Here is a 13,164-nt window from a genome sequence, read left to right on the forward strand (position 1 = left end):
TACATACAATGGAACTAGATTGTTTTCTTTTTTAATGAAAGTTGCCTTTTTAAACTTTGTTCTATATTGAGTACATATGACACACAATGTTACATTAGTTTCAGCCGTACAACATAGTGATCCAATATCTCTATATGTTATGCTATGCTAACCAGAGGTGTAACTACCACCTGTCACCATATAATGCTATTAGAATATCTTTGACTATATTCTTTATGCCTTTTATTCCCATGATTTATTCATTCTATAATTGGAAGATTTTATCTCTTACTTCCCTTTCCACATTTTTCCCTTCCCCCAATCCCGGTTCCCTCTGGCAAGCATCAATTTGTTATCTGTATGTATAGCTCTGATTATGCTTTCTGTTTATTTGTTTGTGTGTTTTGTGTTTTAGATTCCACATAATTATGTTTTCCTATTCACTCTACCAATCTTTGCCTTTAAATTTGATAATTTAATCTATTCATATTTAATGTAATTGTTTATAAAATAGGATTTGTGTTTGCCATTTCATTATTCATTTTAGATATATATCCTTTTTTATTTTATTTTTAATTGCCCCTCCTTTATGCTATTACTGTAAGAAATTACATCTTTAGGGGCGCCTGGGTGGCTCAGTCAGTTAAGCGTCCAATTTTGGCTCAAGTCATGATCTCATGGTTCATGGGTTCGAGCCCCGCATTGGGCTCTGTGCTGGCAGCTAGCTCAGAGCCTGGAGCCTGCTTTGGAGTCTGTGTCTCCCTCTCTCTCTGACCCTCCCCTGCTCACGCTCTCTCTCTCTCAGAAATAAATAAAAAACATTTAAAATTTTTTAAAAATTACATCTTTATACATTATAATCACATCAACATTATTGCTTTATGTCTTTGTCTTTTAAATCAGATAGAAAAAAAGAGTTACAAATAAAAAATACATTTATATGTTCTTTATATTTACTTATGTAGTTATATTTATTGTTGCTTTATTTCTTCATGTTGATTCAAGTTACTATCTAGTGTCCATTTATTTCTGTTTGTAGACTACCCTTTACGATTCTTCATAGGATAAATCTGCTGGTGACAGACTCACCCAGTTATTGATTATCTTGGAATACTTTAATTTCTCCTCTGTTTTTAAATGGCAGTTTTGCTAAATGTAGAATTCCTAATTGAAATGTATTTTTAGTACTTTGAATGTTATCTCACTATCTTCTGGCTTCCATTGTTTCTAATGAGAAATCAGTCATAAATCTTTTTTATATATAAATGCATGTTATTTTTAAAAAAAATTATTTCTTTTAATTCAAGTTAGTCGATATACAGTGTAATACTTGTTTCAAGAGTAGAACCTTGTTCTTCATCACTTACATATAACACTCAGTGGTCATTTCAACAAGTGCTCTCCTTAATGCCCATCACCCACTTAGCCCGTCATTCCACCCACCTCTCCTCCGTCAATCCTTAATTCGTTCTCTGTATTTAAGAGTCTCTTAAGGATTCCTTTCATCTCTGTTCATCTCTTTAGTTTCTTAAACTCCACATATGAGTGAAAATTCAGAATCTCATACATGATGACTTGCTTCTCTCTTGCTGCTTTTGATATAGTTTCATTGGCTTAGGCTTTTGATTATGTGTCTAGGTGTAGATGTTTGTATGTTTATTTTCTAACTGAGGTTCATTGAGAGTCTTATATTTGCAGAATAATACTTATAATCAGATTGAGATTTTTATGTTATTTAAAAAATAAGATTCTGTCTGTCATTTTCCATCCTTTTTAGGACTTTAATTATGTGTACATTGGTACACTTGGTGGTGTCCCACAGGTCTCTGAGGAAGTGCTCACGTTTCCTCATTCATTCTATTTTCTTTTTTTGTGGCTGATTTCATTTGTCATCTTTTCAAGTTTAATGACTTTTTTTGGCCACATCAATTAGCTCTGGTAAAATTTTTCCCCCTAGTGATTTTTTTCTTTTGGTCATTGTGCCTTTCAACTCAATTATTTGTAGATGGCTCCTGTGTTATAATTTATGTCTCTATTTGGTTTGAATAAGTTTCATTCTTCCAGTTCTTCAGACATGAAATTTTTAGTTTTTTAACATATTTAAAATAATTCATTTAAAATCATTGTTTTTTTTTTAAATTTTTAAAAAAATTTTTATTTATTTCTGACAGAGAGAGAGATAGCGTGAGAAGGGGAGGGTCAGAGAGAGAGGGAGACACAGAATCTGAAACAGGCTCCAGGCTCGGAGCTAGCTGTCAGCAGAAAGCCTGACACGGGGCTCAAACCCACAAACTGTGAGATCATGATCTGAGCCGAAGTCGGACACTTAACCGACTGAGCCACCCAGGCACCCCTAAAATCTTTGTTTAGTAAGTCCAATACCTGTGCTATTTCTTGATTTTTTATCCATTGATTTTCTATTCATTGATTTTTTTTACCTGTTTATGAGCTATACTTTCTAATTTCTTTGAATATCTCATATTTATATTAAAAACTGGAGTTTTTCATATATAACATAGCAATTCTGGAAGCCTGATTCTCTCTCTCTAAGGCTTAGAATTGGCATTGCTTGTTGTTTTAGTTGCTGTTTATTTGTTTAGTGACTTTTCTGAACTAATTCAGTATAGTCCTTTGTATTCATTATCATGGATGGCCAATGAAGTCTCTACTAGTAAAGCTTAATGGTCAGCCAATCATTGGATAGAGAATTCCTTAAATACCTAAGACAAACAAATGTCTGACTGTTTTCTAAAGAGCTCTGTTGCCTGTTGAAATATGTCCTCAACACTCACTCAGGCAGTTTATAACTGTGCCATAACCTTCACTTCCTGCTTACACAGAGCCCCAAGGCTAGCAAGAGGTAAGGGCTTATGACCTTCTCATGTCTTCCTGAACATGAACACAGCACTATGCTTGGCAGTTGTTTTCCTTCTGGATTGTTAGGAACGTGTTAGAGATTTTCATAACCCAAAAGTCAATAGACATTTGACTCTTCCTTGTAAATTTTTTGCTCAGTCTCTTGTTTCCCTCAATTGTTATCCATTGCTTCAGGCAGATTTGTGACACATATACGCCTTTCCCAATGGAAAGTTTTAGGACTGAGTAACCAATAAAGGCAAGCTTTTTGAGTCAGAGAACCACCAGACAGGTCAAATAATGACAGTTTTTTGGAAACTAATCTGTTCTGCTCACTCAAGGCTACTACTGGTCTGGGGAGGAGTAATGGGTTTAGGAAAAGTTAAAATGCCACAAAGTTGCTGTTATTAACAACATTGAGGTGCTTTTATTCTAAAAAATACTCCCTGGATTGATGCAAACCTCTAGGTATTTTTTTTTTTATTTTGATAAAAAGTTGATGCTGTTTGTTTGGAAAAAAAAGTTGATTTTGCAAAATTTTGCCAGCTATTTCATTGCTTTTGTAGAGAAGCAAATATCCTGAGATCATAACTCTACCATTTCCACTGACATCACTCTTCTTTGTAATACTTCCTAAATCTCTCTCAATAAAATTAATATCTAAATTTCAGAAGTTATTAAAAACAAAATATGCCTTTCGATCCATGTTGAAAGATGCTCTGGACTATAACTACACATTTATTGGGAGTCTATGAATCTTGGTTTAAGAATTTTGTCTTAGAAAGATGTGAAGGATGAACAGGTAACATGCAACTTTCCAGCATCATAAGAAAAGTGTTGAGATAGGTCCAGGTATGGACCTGATTGGCCTTTACTTACTTTCTCATACTTAGCTTTTTTTATTTACTTACTCATTTCTCCAGGACATTCAACTGTTCACTCAAGGGTGTGTCCTTGACTGAGCTCCCTTTTCCTTGCAGACTCCTCCAAGCCACTCAAGACTAAGACTGACACACCTACAACCATGCAATATCCCTTGGAATGTGAGTCTTACTATGGTTCTTTGGGTGCGGTAGAGGCCAGAAGTGATGTCATGGAAACCAAAGAAGGAGGCTCAATGCCATTATATGGGTAATAAGCGGTCACTGAGTTCCTCAGAGAAAGCATAGCAATAACAGAATGGAAATAAAAGAAAGGTAGAAATGATTAAAATGTTTTGAAGAAGTGGAAAAATGAATATATATATATATATATATATATATATATATATATAATCTTCTTTGTGAAAGCTTTGGAGGCAAAAGCAAGAAAAGAGTTAGAATACTCCTGTGGGAAAAGAGAAAACTCTTAATTCTGTTTTGCTCCTAATCTGACTTGCTGTGGGACTTTGGTTATGTTGCTTACCCTCCATGGGCCTCATCCTATCACCAACATTAAGAAATGAAGATACCTCATCTCATAGTACCACTGACCAATACAGACCCAGGAATTCTGGAAAGCTCAATATAAATACCCAGTTAAAGTATCCAAACTGTTCAGTCACCCTCTGCCTCAGAGTTCTTGGCTGGAAGAGAGCCCTCTGATCCTAATACCTTGTTCTCATAGCAACATCTACAGTGACTTCGTTTTGGAACTGGACCACTAATGTGGATGGCTACTTTGGGGAGACCAGTGCTGAGCCAGGTAAGGAAAAGGTCAGGACTTCTATCTTTCCTTCTGGGCTCTTAACTTTGCAACTGAAACTTCTCACAATAGACACTGTTTTGTGGCATCCAATTATTCAAACAAACATTGCACAATGGTCAAAGGCCCTGGAGATGAGCTGAATGGGTGGGATGGGGAAGGGGAACAAATGCAGATTCAGTAATTAATCAGAGTTGAATTAAGTGGTAGTTGTGTTTTTAGCTGATTTTCTGTTGTCATAGTAATACACCTCTCAAACACTCTAAGCAAGAATAGGAATTGGACTGTGGCCTTAGCTAGCAATCCTAGGGAGATGGGCATTGGATCATGTAAGGGTAATGTCAGGGCCTCCTTACTAGCGCTCTTAACCAAGGTTCACCAAGCTTTCAGCTTATTTGTGAGTTCTCCAAAGTCAAGGATCTCTAAGTTATGGTCTCAAAAATTCAAGCCCCAAAGAGAGGCTTGTTTTACCTGGAACTTATAGTCAGGTTGTTTGTACTGGTATGACTGCATTGATTGTTAAAATAATGAAGTACAGGGGCGCCTTGGTAGCTCAGTTGGTTAAGCGTCCAACTTCAGCTCAGATCACGATCTCATGGTCCGTGGATTCGATCCCTTTATCAGGCTCTGCTGACAGCTCAGAACCTGGAGCTTGTTTCAGATTCTGTGACTCCATCTCTCTCTGCCCTTCCTTTGCTCTCTCTCTCTCAAAATAAGTAACTGTTAAAAATTAAAAAATAATAATAAAATATTTTAGTACTATCTAATAATTAGATACTTCCCTTAATAATTGAGATCCCCATTATTAGCAAAGCTGTCCTCACTTATCCCTTAGAGTTCTCCAGACCACATATTTTCCTGCAATGAAAGTATGTAGCAGGGGACCTCTGAGACCCCAGGTTTAGAGTAAGCATCTATTTATACTGGCTGATGCTAACTAGTCATGACTGTCACTACTGTTCTCATTCTCTGATTGTGTACCAGTAATGGTGGACTTCTTAATGTCCATGTATTTCTCCCCTTGTGGCTGTACAACTTTTTATCTTCAGGCATAGCCCAAAGCTGTTTTATGGGATACTTTTGCATTGCCACCTTTGGCTTGAAGGCTTCCATATTCCATGACTTTTGCAGGACAACATCCAATGATACAAGGGAGATTAGAAGATAGTTTTTGGAGAGTTATTTTGAGAAAATGAGAAGATAACCCCAAGGGAATGGAAATTTTCTGATATTGGGTGTATGCCTTACATTTTCTATCATTTTGTTTTTTTGTGGTTGTTGTTGTTGTTCTTTTGCTTGTTTTTGTTTTCCTACTTGACTCCCTCCAAGGGGGATTCTTCCTTGAATCTCTATCATCTTATAGCTTGGGTTCTTTCATTCCATCTTAAAGCAGCAGAATACACATTCTTTTCAAGTGCACATGGAACATTCTCCAGAATAGATCACATACTAGGTCACAAGTCATGCCTCGACAAGTACAAAAAGATTGAGATCAAAACATGCATATTTTCTGACCACAGCACTATGAAATTTGAAGTCAACCACAATAAAAAATTGGAAAGACTACAAATACACGGAGGTTAAATTACATGCTATTATAGAATGAATGGGTTAACGAATAAATCAAAGAAGAAATTTTTAAAATACATGGAATCAAATGAAAATGAAAACACAATGGCCCAAAACCTTTGGGATGCAGCAAAGGTGATGATAAGAGGTAAGTAGAGAAATACAGGCCTACCTCAAGAAGCAAATAAAATTTCTCAAGTAAAGGAGCTAGAAAAATAACAACAAATGAAGCCTAAATCAAGCAAGAGTAAGGAAATAATAAAGATTAGAGAAGAAATACATGATATAGAAACTAAAAAAAAAAAAAAAAGTAGAACAGATCAATTAAACCAGGAGCTGGCTCTTTGAAAGAATCAATAAAATTGATAAACCTCTATCCAGACTTATTAAAAAGAAGAAAGGACCCTTATAAATAAAATCACCAATGAGAGAAGAGAGGTAACGACCAACACCACAGAAATACAAACAATTATAAGAGAATATTATAAAAATTGTATGTCAAGAAATTGGAAAATCGGGAATAAATGGATAATCAGAAAATCAAAGAAGAAATACCGCTTGGGTTCTCTCAGCTCCAACCAGAGCTCTGAGGACCACAAATATCAGTTTTTTTTTAATTTATTTTTAAATGCAAGATGCAATGTTATATTAGTTTCAAGTATATAATGTAAATATTCAACAATTCTATACATTGCTTAGCATTCTTCACAATAAGTGTACTCTTAATCCCTTTCAGTTATTTTTCCAATTCTTCACCCACCTCCACTATGACAATCACCAGTTTGTTCTCTATATTTGAGTATATTTTATTGTGGTTATTTCTTTTTCTCTTGGTTTCATTTGTTACTTAAATTCCACATGTGAGTAAAGTTAGGTGGTTTTTTTCTTAATGTGTGTTTATTTTTTAATGTTTTTTATTTATTTCTGAGATAAAGAGAGAGACAGCATGAGCAGGGGAGAGTCAGAGAGAGGGAGACACAGAATCCAAAACAGGCTCCACGCTCTGAGCTAACTGTCAGCACAGAGCCTGACACGAAACTTGAACCCACAAACTGTGAGATCATGACCTGAGCCGAAGTCAGATGCCTAACCGACTGAGCCACCCAGGTGCCCCTAAAGTTATGTGTTATTTGTCTTTCTCTGACTGACTTATTTCGCTTAGCACTATACTTTCTAGATCTATCCATTTTTTTTTTCAAATGACAAGATAGTATTCTTATGGGTGAGTAATATTCCAGATTTCATTTTTAAGTTTGTTTCTTTGTTTGTTTAGAGAGCACAAGTGGGGAAGGGACATAGAGAGAGGGTGAGAGATAATCCCAAGCAGACTCCATGCTGCCAGCACAGAGCCTAATATGGGCTTGATCATATGAACTATGAGATCATGACCTGAGCTGAAATCAAGAGTCAGACACTTAACCAATGGAGCCAACCAATGTCCCATATTCCAGATTTCTAAGACAAAATATTTTAAGGTTTGCTAAAAAATAAAGCCAGTTGCTGCAAAAAAATCCTAAAGATAATAGAATTTCTTTTCCTACCCCTTTCTATTCCCTGATTTCACCCCTTAGATTCAGAATATTGTAGCTACACGTGCATTAGACATTATACAATCTTTTCACTGAACTTAAGGGAAACTAAGACCTACTCAATAATTTGAATAAAGTCACTGTATTTATTTTTCTAAGATGGCTATAAAAATTAGTGCCTCAAACTTAGTGCCTTAAAATAATACAAATGTGTTATACATTTCTGGAGATTAGACGTTTGACACATTGAGCTAAGATCAAGGTATTAGCAGGGATGTGCTTCTTTTGGAGTCTTTGGGTCAGTTTGGTTTTTTCCTAGCTTCTAGAAACTACTCACATTCTTTGGCTCTTGGTCTCCTTCCACATTTTCAAAACTAGCAATGTAGCATCCTCAAGTCTCTCTCTAACTGTGACCACTTTGTTTCCGTCTTCAACATTTTAAAAATTAACTTTATTTATTTATTTATTTATTTTGAGAGAGAGAGATAGAGAACATGAGCAGAGTAGGGGCAGAGAGACGGGGAGGAAGAGAATCCCAAGTTGTCTCTGCACTATCAGCACAGAGCCTGATGTGGGGCTCAAACTCACTAACTGCAAGATCATGACCTGAGCCAAAATCAAGGGTCAGTTACTTAACTGACTGAGCCACTCAGGCGCCCTACCTCTCTTCCACTTTTAAAAGACTGATTACATTAAGCTCACCAAGCTAACTCAAGATAATCTCCCCATATCATGGCCAGCTAATTAACTTCAAATATATCTGCAACTTTAATTCCTCACATTTTAAACTAAAATACTCACAGGTTCTGGGGATTTGGATGTGAACATTTTGAGGGAACTATTATTCTACCTACCACAGTCATACAGCAAAGAAATAACAGATCCAGGACTGAAATTCCAGTCCAGTAGTTTCCTTCAGCTTATAGGCATAATTAGGATAGCTAACTCAGGAAACTCTAGAAATATATTTTGAGGAAAAAGAAATCTGAGTATTTTCCCAGAAAGTGTAAAGAAAATAATTCCTGTGGCTAGAAGTAATGACCAGAATATCAATTAGGTAGCAGTTTTGTGAAGTGGGGAAGCCAAGGTACTACTTTCTTTTTAAGAGAAGGTGAAAATATCTTGCCTTGGCCCCGTGGAAAGCTTGGAGTACTAGTTCAAATGCCCAAGCCAATCAGCCATCAGTTAGTGGGCTTGGAAGAATGTGTTTATACATAGAGTCTCTAGCCTCTCTCAACCCTTTCTCATGGGTCTACAGTCTTGATTGTCTCTCCGGCTAGCAAATAAATCTAGGAAAAAAATTAAAAATGAAAAGAAAGTTGTATGGTGGGGTGTTTGGTTGTCTCAGTTGGTTAAGCAGCCAACTCTTGACTTCAGCTCAGGTCATGATCTCATGGTTCATAATTTTCAGCCCCACATCGGGCTCTGAGCTCACAGTGCAGAGCCTCCTTCAGATCCTGTCTCCCTCTCTCTGTCCTTCCCCCACTCCTACTCTCTCTTTCTGTCAAAAATAAATAAATGTTTAAAAAAACCCAAAGAGTTATGGGCTGATCTCGGCTGTTCCTTGGAGTTTCTGTTTCTAAACTCATTTTCAACCATATACATCTTGGTCTTGTTTTGCCTCCTAGGAAAGGGCCTACATATCTTTTCCATCATTCTCATCATTTCTCTGTGCTGTATGGTGGTCTTCATCATGGTTTATGTCATGCTCTGCAGGAAGACATCCCAACAAGGTGAGTGATGAATATGAATGAGTGGCTTTTGCTTATTAATTCATTCTGACAGTATAGTTAAGCATAAATTCTGTACCAGCCGCTGAGCTAGGCACTTCAAGGAGTTCCCAGCCTAGTTTGGGAGTGAGAAAAGGAGTGCATGGAGATAGATATGCAACCCAACAGTGACAGGATGATGTGTGAAAGTTAATTCACAAATCCTTGGTACCTAGCCTAATTCAAGCAATCACTGTAATGGTTTGTCTCATGAGGATGCAAGAGAAATGGAAGCCACAATCCTTGGCTTCAGGTTGCTTAAAACTTATTTAGAAGATTCAAAGTAGAAACATTAAGTTTATCAATAACCACACATAACAATAAAGGCCATAGAGTCAAAGTCTGGAGAAGATAATCAATGATAAAGTTTCCAGAGGAAAGGAGTCAGTTAAGGCTGAAGAGATTAGCAAGAGCTTTTAGACCAGGCCTTGGAGGATGAAAACAAATTAGAAAGCAGTATTCCTGGAAGAAAGAACTATATGAGTAAAGGTGCAAAGGCTTAAAATATGACTGTGATTGGAATCATCAATGTATAAAATTCAGAGGAGAAATGCAGGAGAAAAGGAAATTTTATTCTTGATAACAGAGTGCCATTTAAATAACAGGCTAAGGAATTTGGAATTTTTTCTCTAGGCTTTTCAAAGGAAGTAAAAGTCACCATTAAAAAAAAAAAACAAGCAGATGGCATCATGAAGGTGCATTTGTCAGGGCCATTTAATAACTGTGAGCCAACATAGGAGTAAAAAGAAAGTTTGGACATTGATTTCTAAGTAAAACCTCAATGCCTGCTGAACTGGCCATTTCTCCATAAGCAGCTCCTATTCCTAAGTAGCCTAGTTTCCACTATGAGTTCCTGCAGCCAAAGAGAAGGGAACCTGAGTATTTCCTTCACCTGGGTGTTAAGTATAAGCTTTGGTCTTGGCCAGTTAGCATGGCTATGACCCATGAGGCTGAATTTGGAAGTAGAGATAACTCAAATAGCCACAAATCACAGGAAAAAACATTCATCATAGTCTCAATGAGATTAGGTGTAAACTGTAACCATATTAGATTGTTTCCCTCAAAAAAAAAAAACAAAAAAAAAAAAAAACAAAAAAACACCTCCTAGGGCTGTTTGTGACCCAGGGGATAGAAGTCAAAAGTTTCATTCCATTCAAGGCCCTCTCTGATGTGGCTCTAGCCTATTTTTTTGACCCCCATCTCTCCTTAATTTCATTTCTAATCACTGGACTCAAACAGGCAAATATGTCACATATACCTAATGTCTTAATGCTTTTTCCTTCCTAGATTGACTTCCAGAATTTTTGTTTTTTATCTCTATAGGGGAGATAACCTTGGGCCACCAATTCAATTTAACTTGTGCCTACTCTTGTTGGGATGAGTGCTAGGGGTTTATGGAAAAAAATTGACAATAAGCTGTATTTAAAAACAAACATGTGCCTACTATGTGCTAGGTGTGGGCATATGAAAATGAAATCAACACAACACCTGTGGTATGGGAGCTATCAGGCCTATGGGGCAGGTAAGACATGGAAACACAAGACTGTATCACAAAGCAGAAGGTCTGTGGCATACTCTGTTTTCCTTCTTGTGTTTGAAAGCATGCATTCCCAGTTGCATTCTTGAAAGATTATAAACTCTTAGAGGGCAGTACCATCCATCTTTGTATCAGGTTATAGAGCCTTTAAGCCCGCACAGAATGTAGACAGTTCTCCACAGACACTAGGGCACAACGGTGACTTATTTCAGGATTTTTCCCGGGTGCAGAGTGGAGATGAGTACATTTGGAAATGGCTCAGGCCATGGTCCTTGAGAGACTAATTTAACCCCTTCTGCCTGGACTCTGGCCTGGCCACCAAGTTTCCACAAAAATATCCCTGGGGATCTTTGGCAAAATTCCTTTCTTTGAGAAATCTGTATCCCTGTGTTTAATTTTATCTTCCCAAGACCTCCCAATTGAGGTCTCCCTTTCTGTATCTCCTTCCCTCATCCTTTGACTGGTAACCAGTGTCCATTTTTGGCCCTTGTCCACTCCTCATAGAGACTTATGACTTGATTTTTCCTTCTTTTCTAGAGCATGTCTATGAAGTGGCCAGGTAAGATTTCCTCTGCTTTTCCATCTTCTGACCCCTTCCCTGCCTTCATTCTGTTTGTCACTAGCATGGAGGAAAGAGGGGTTGGGTCAAACCCATTTCTAAGCCCAGAGACCTTCAGAGTCAAAGAACAGCTTTCTTCCCTCTCTGAAGCACTTCCAGAGGTCTTGGCCCACAGATGACACAGGATAATCCAGGTCCTACATTCTCCTGTTCCCAGAATCCTTTGTAACAAGAGCCTAAGGGTCAGTTGGCAAGAATTGGGGCAGAAGTGTGGGAAACTAGATTCCCAATCTCAAATCCCTCTTTATGTGTGGTGGGATCTTGGGCCACAGGGCACATGCCAGGGAGGCCAGCGATTCTGGTGAAACCTGGAGAGTGGCCATTTTCACAAGTGCCTGCTCCAGTGAAGAGCCATCTTCCCAGACTCCGGACAATGACTACTCTGACGATCCCTGCCTGGGCCAGGAGCAACAGATCATTGCCCAGGTCAATGGTGACTATGCTCGCCTGTTGCACACAGTTCCTCCAGATTATGAGCTTTTGACAACCAAGGACAAGAGTGGCTGCTAAGCTATGGTCTGCTGACATAATTGGCTATTTACCCCCTGCTTTCTGCATATCTGCCTTCCCTTGTACTTCTCTTCCTGGATAGCCTAATGGGACTTTCCTCCCTGAGGTTCTAAGAGTGACTGACTTTGCCTAAGAAGTTACCATATGCACTTCAAGCAAGCCTACTGCTGGGTCAGATCTTAGACCCTTCTATTATCCCTTTCTCTGCTTCTTCTCTTCAAACACCAAAAGGAAGTTCCGATAGCACTAAGATGTCGTCATCATGCCTCCAAACACCACTCAGCTTTGGCCTCTTGCCACCAGAAGACCAGAGAGAAACTCAGCTTTCTCCTTTGCCAGCTCAGGGGACCAGTTGTGTCCAAGATCACTTCCCTTTCTTCAGGGCCAAATGCCTTTTTGTGTAACATGCTAGGATTAAGTATGCTTCTGAACTGTGAATCTAGTGCTCTGGTATTCTTTTGGTGCTCAATAAATATCTACTCATGATAGCAAACTTGGCTATATTGGTCTTCTTTCACATACCTATCAAGTGATTAAAATTAGACTAGTTGAGATGTTTGGGGACATGGAATTATAAATAGCACTTATTCATTTTTGGTCTTTCTCTTTCCCACACATACCACTTTATCTTACTTCAGAGGCGGATCCATCTGGGACACAGTGAATATTTGGAAAATTAGTATTCCATTACATTTATATTATATAGTAATTATATATAATTAATTATATAGTAATTACATTACATTCTATCTTCCATTACATTCCCTGTCACCCTGCCAACTCCACCTGGATGATTCTCTTAAGTCAATTGGAAACCTGAAAATGAGGGACCAGCTTTTCTGTTTCAGGGGACTGTGGGAGCAGAGATGAAGGGCTCCCTTTCTTTCCAAACTATGAATACACCACCCTCAAAGATTTCTACCTCCTGGAATCCTAAAATCTTTGTAATAGTTGTATTCACCATAAGTCATCTCTATACTCTGTACTCTGGTCTCTTCTTACAACGTGGGGGTCAAAGCAAGGAAATCTTTTTCCTCAAGCACAAATGAGAACTAGGAGTGTGTGTGTGCATGTGTGTGTGTGTGCGTGTGTGTGTGTGAGTGAGCATGCGCG

The 13,164-nt window shown here is 37.9% G+C and overlaps 1 protein-coding gene across 1 annotated transcript in view; it reads left to right on the forward strand.

The window, feature by feature from the left end:
• Positions 1 to 12,544, forward strand: part of VSIG4 (V-set and immunoglobulin domain containing 4) — a 28,579-nt gene extending 16,035 nt beyond the window's left edge. The window contains exons 4-8 of the mRNA XM_039223451.1: positions 3,816 to 3,878; positions 4,441 to 4,518; positions 9,245 to 9,349; positions 11,460 to 11,481; positions 11,814 to 12,544. Of these exons, the coding sequence (XP_039079382.1) occupies positions 3,816 to 3,878; positions 4,441 to 4,518; positions 9,245 to 9,349; positions 11,460 to 11,481; positions 11,814 to 12,051 (506 nt within the window). The 3' untranslated portion in view covers positions 12,052 to 12,544. The remainder of the gene's footprint in view (positions 1 to 3,815; positions 3,879 to 4,440; positions 4,519 to 9,244; positions 9,350 to 11,459; positions 11,482 to 11,813) is intronic.
• Positions 12,545 to 13,164: the final 620 nt, after the last annotated feature.

This window comes from Hyaena hyaena, unplaced genomic scaffold (genome assembly GCF_003009895.1).
Source record: "Hyaena hyaena isolate Hyena2069 unplaced genomic scaffold, ASM300989v1 scaffold_1349, whole genome shotgun sequence".
Lineage (NCBI taxonomy): Eukaryota > Metazoa > Chordata > Mammalia > Carnivora > Hyaenidae > Hyaena > Hyaena hyaena.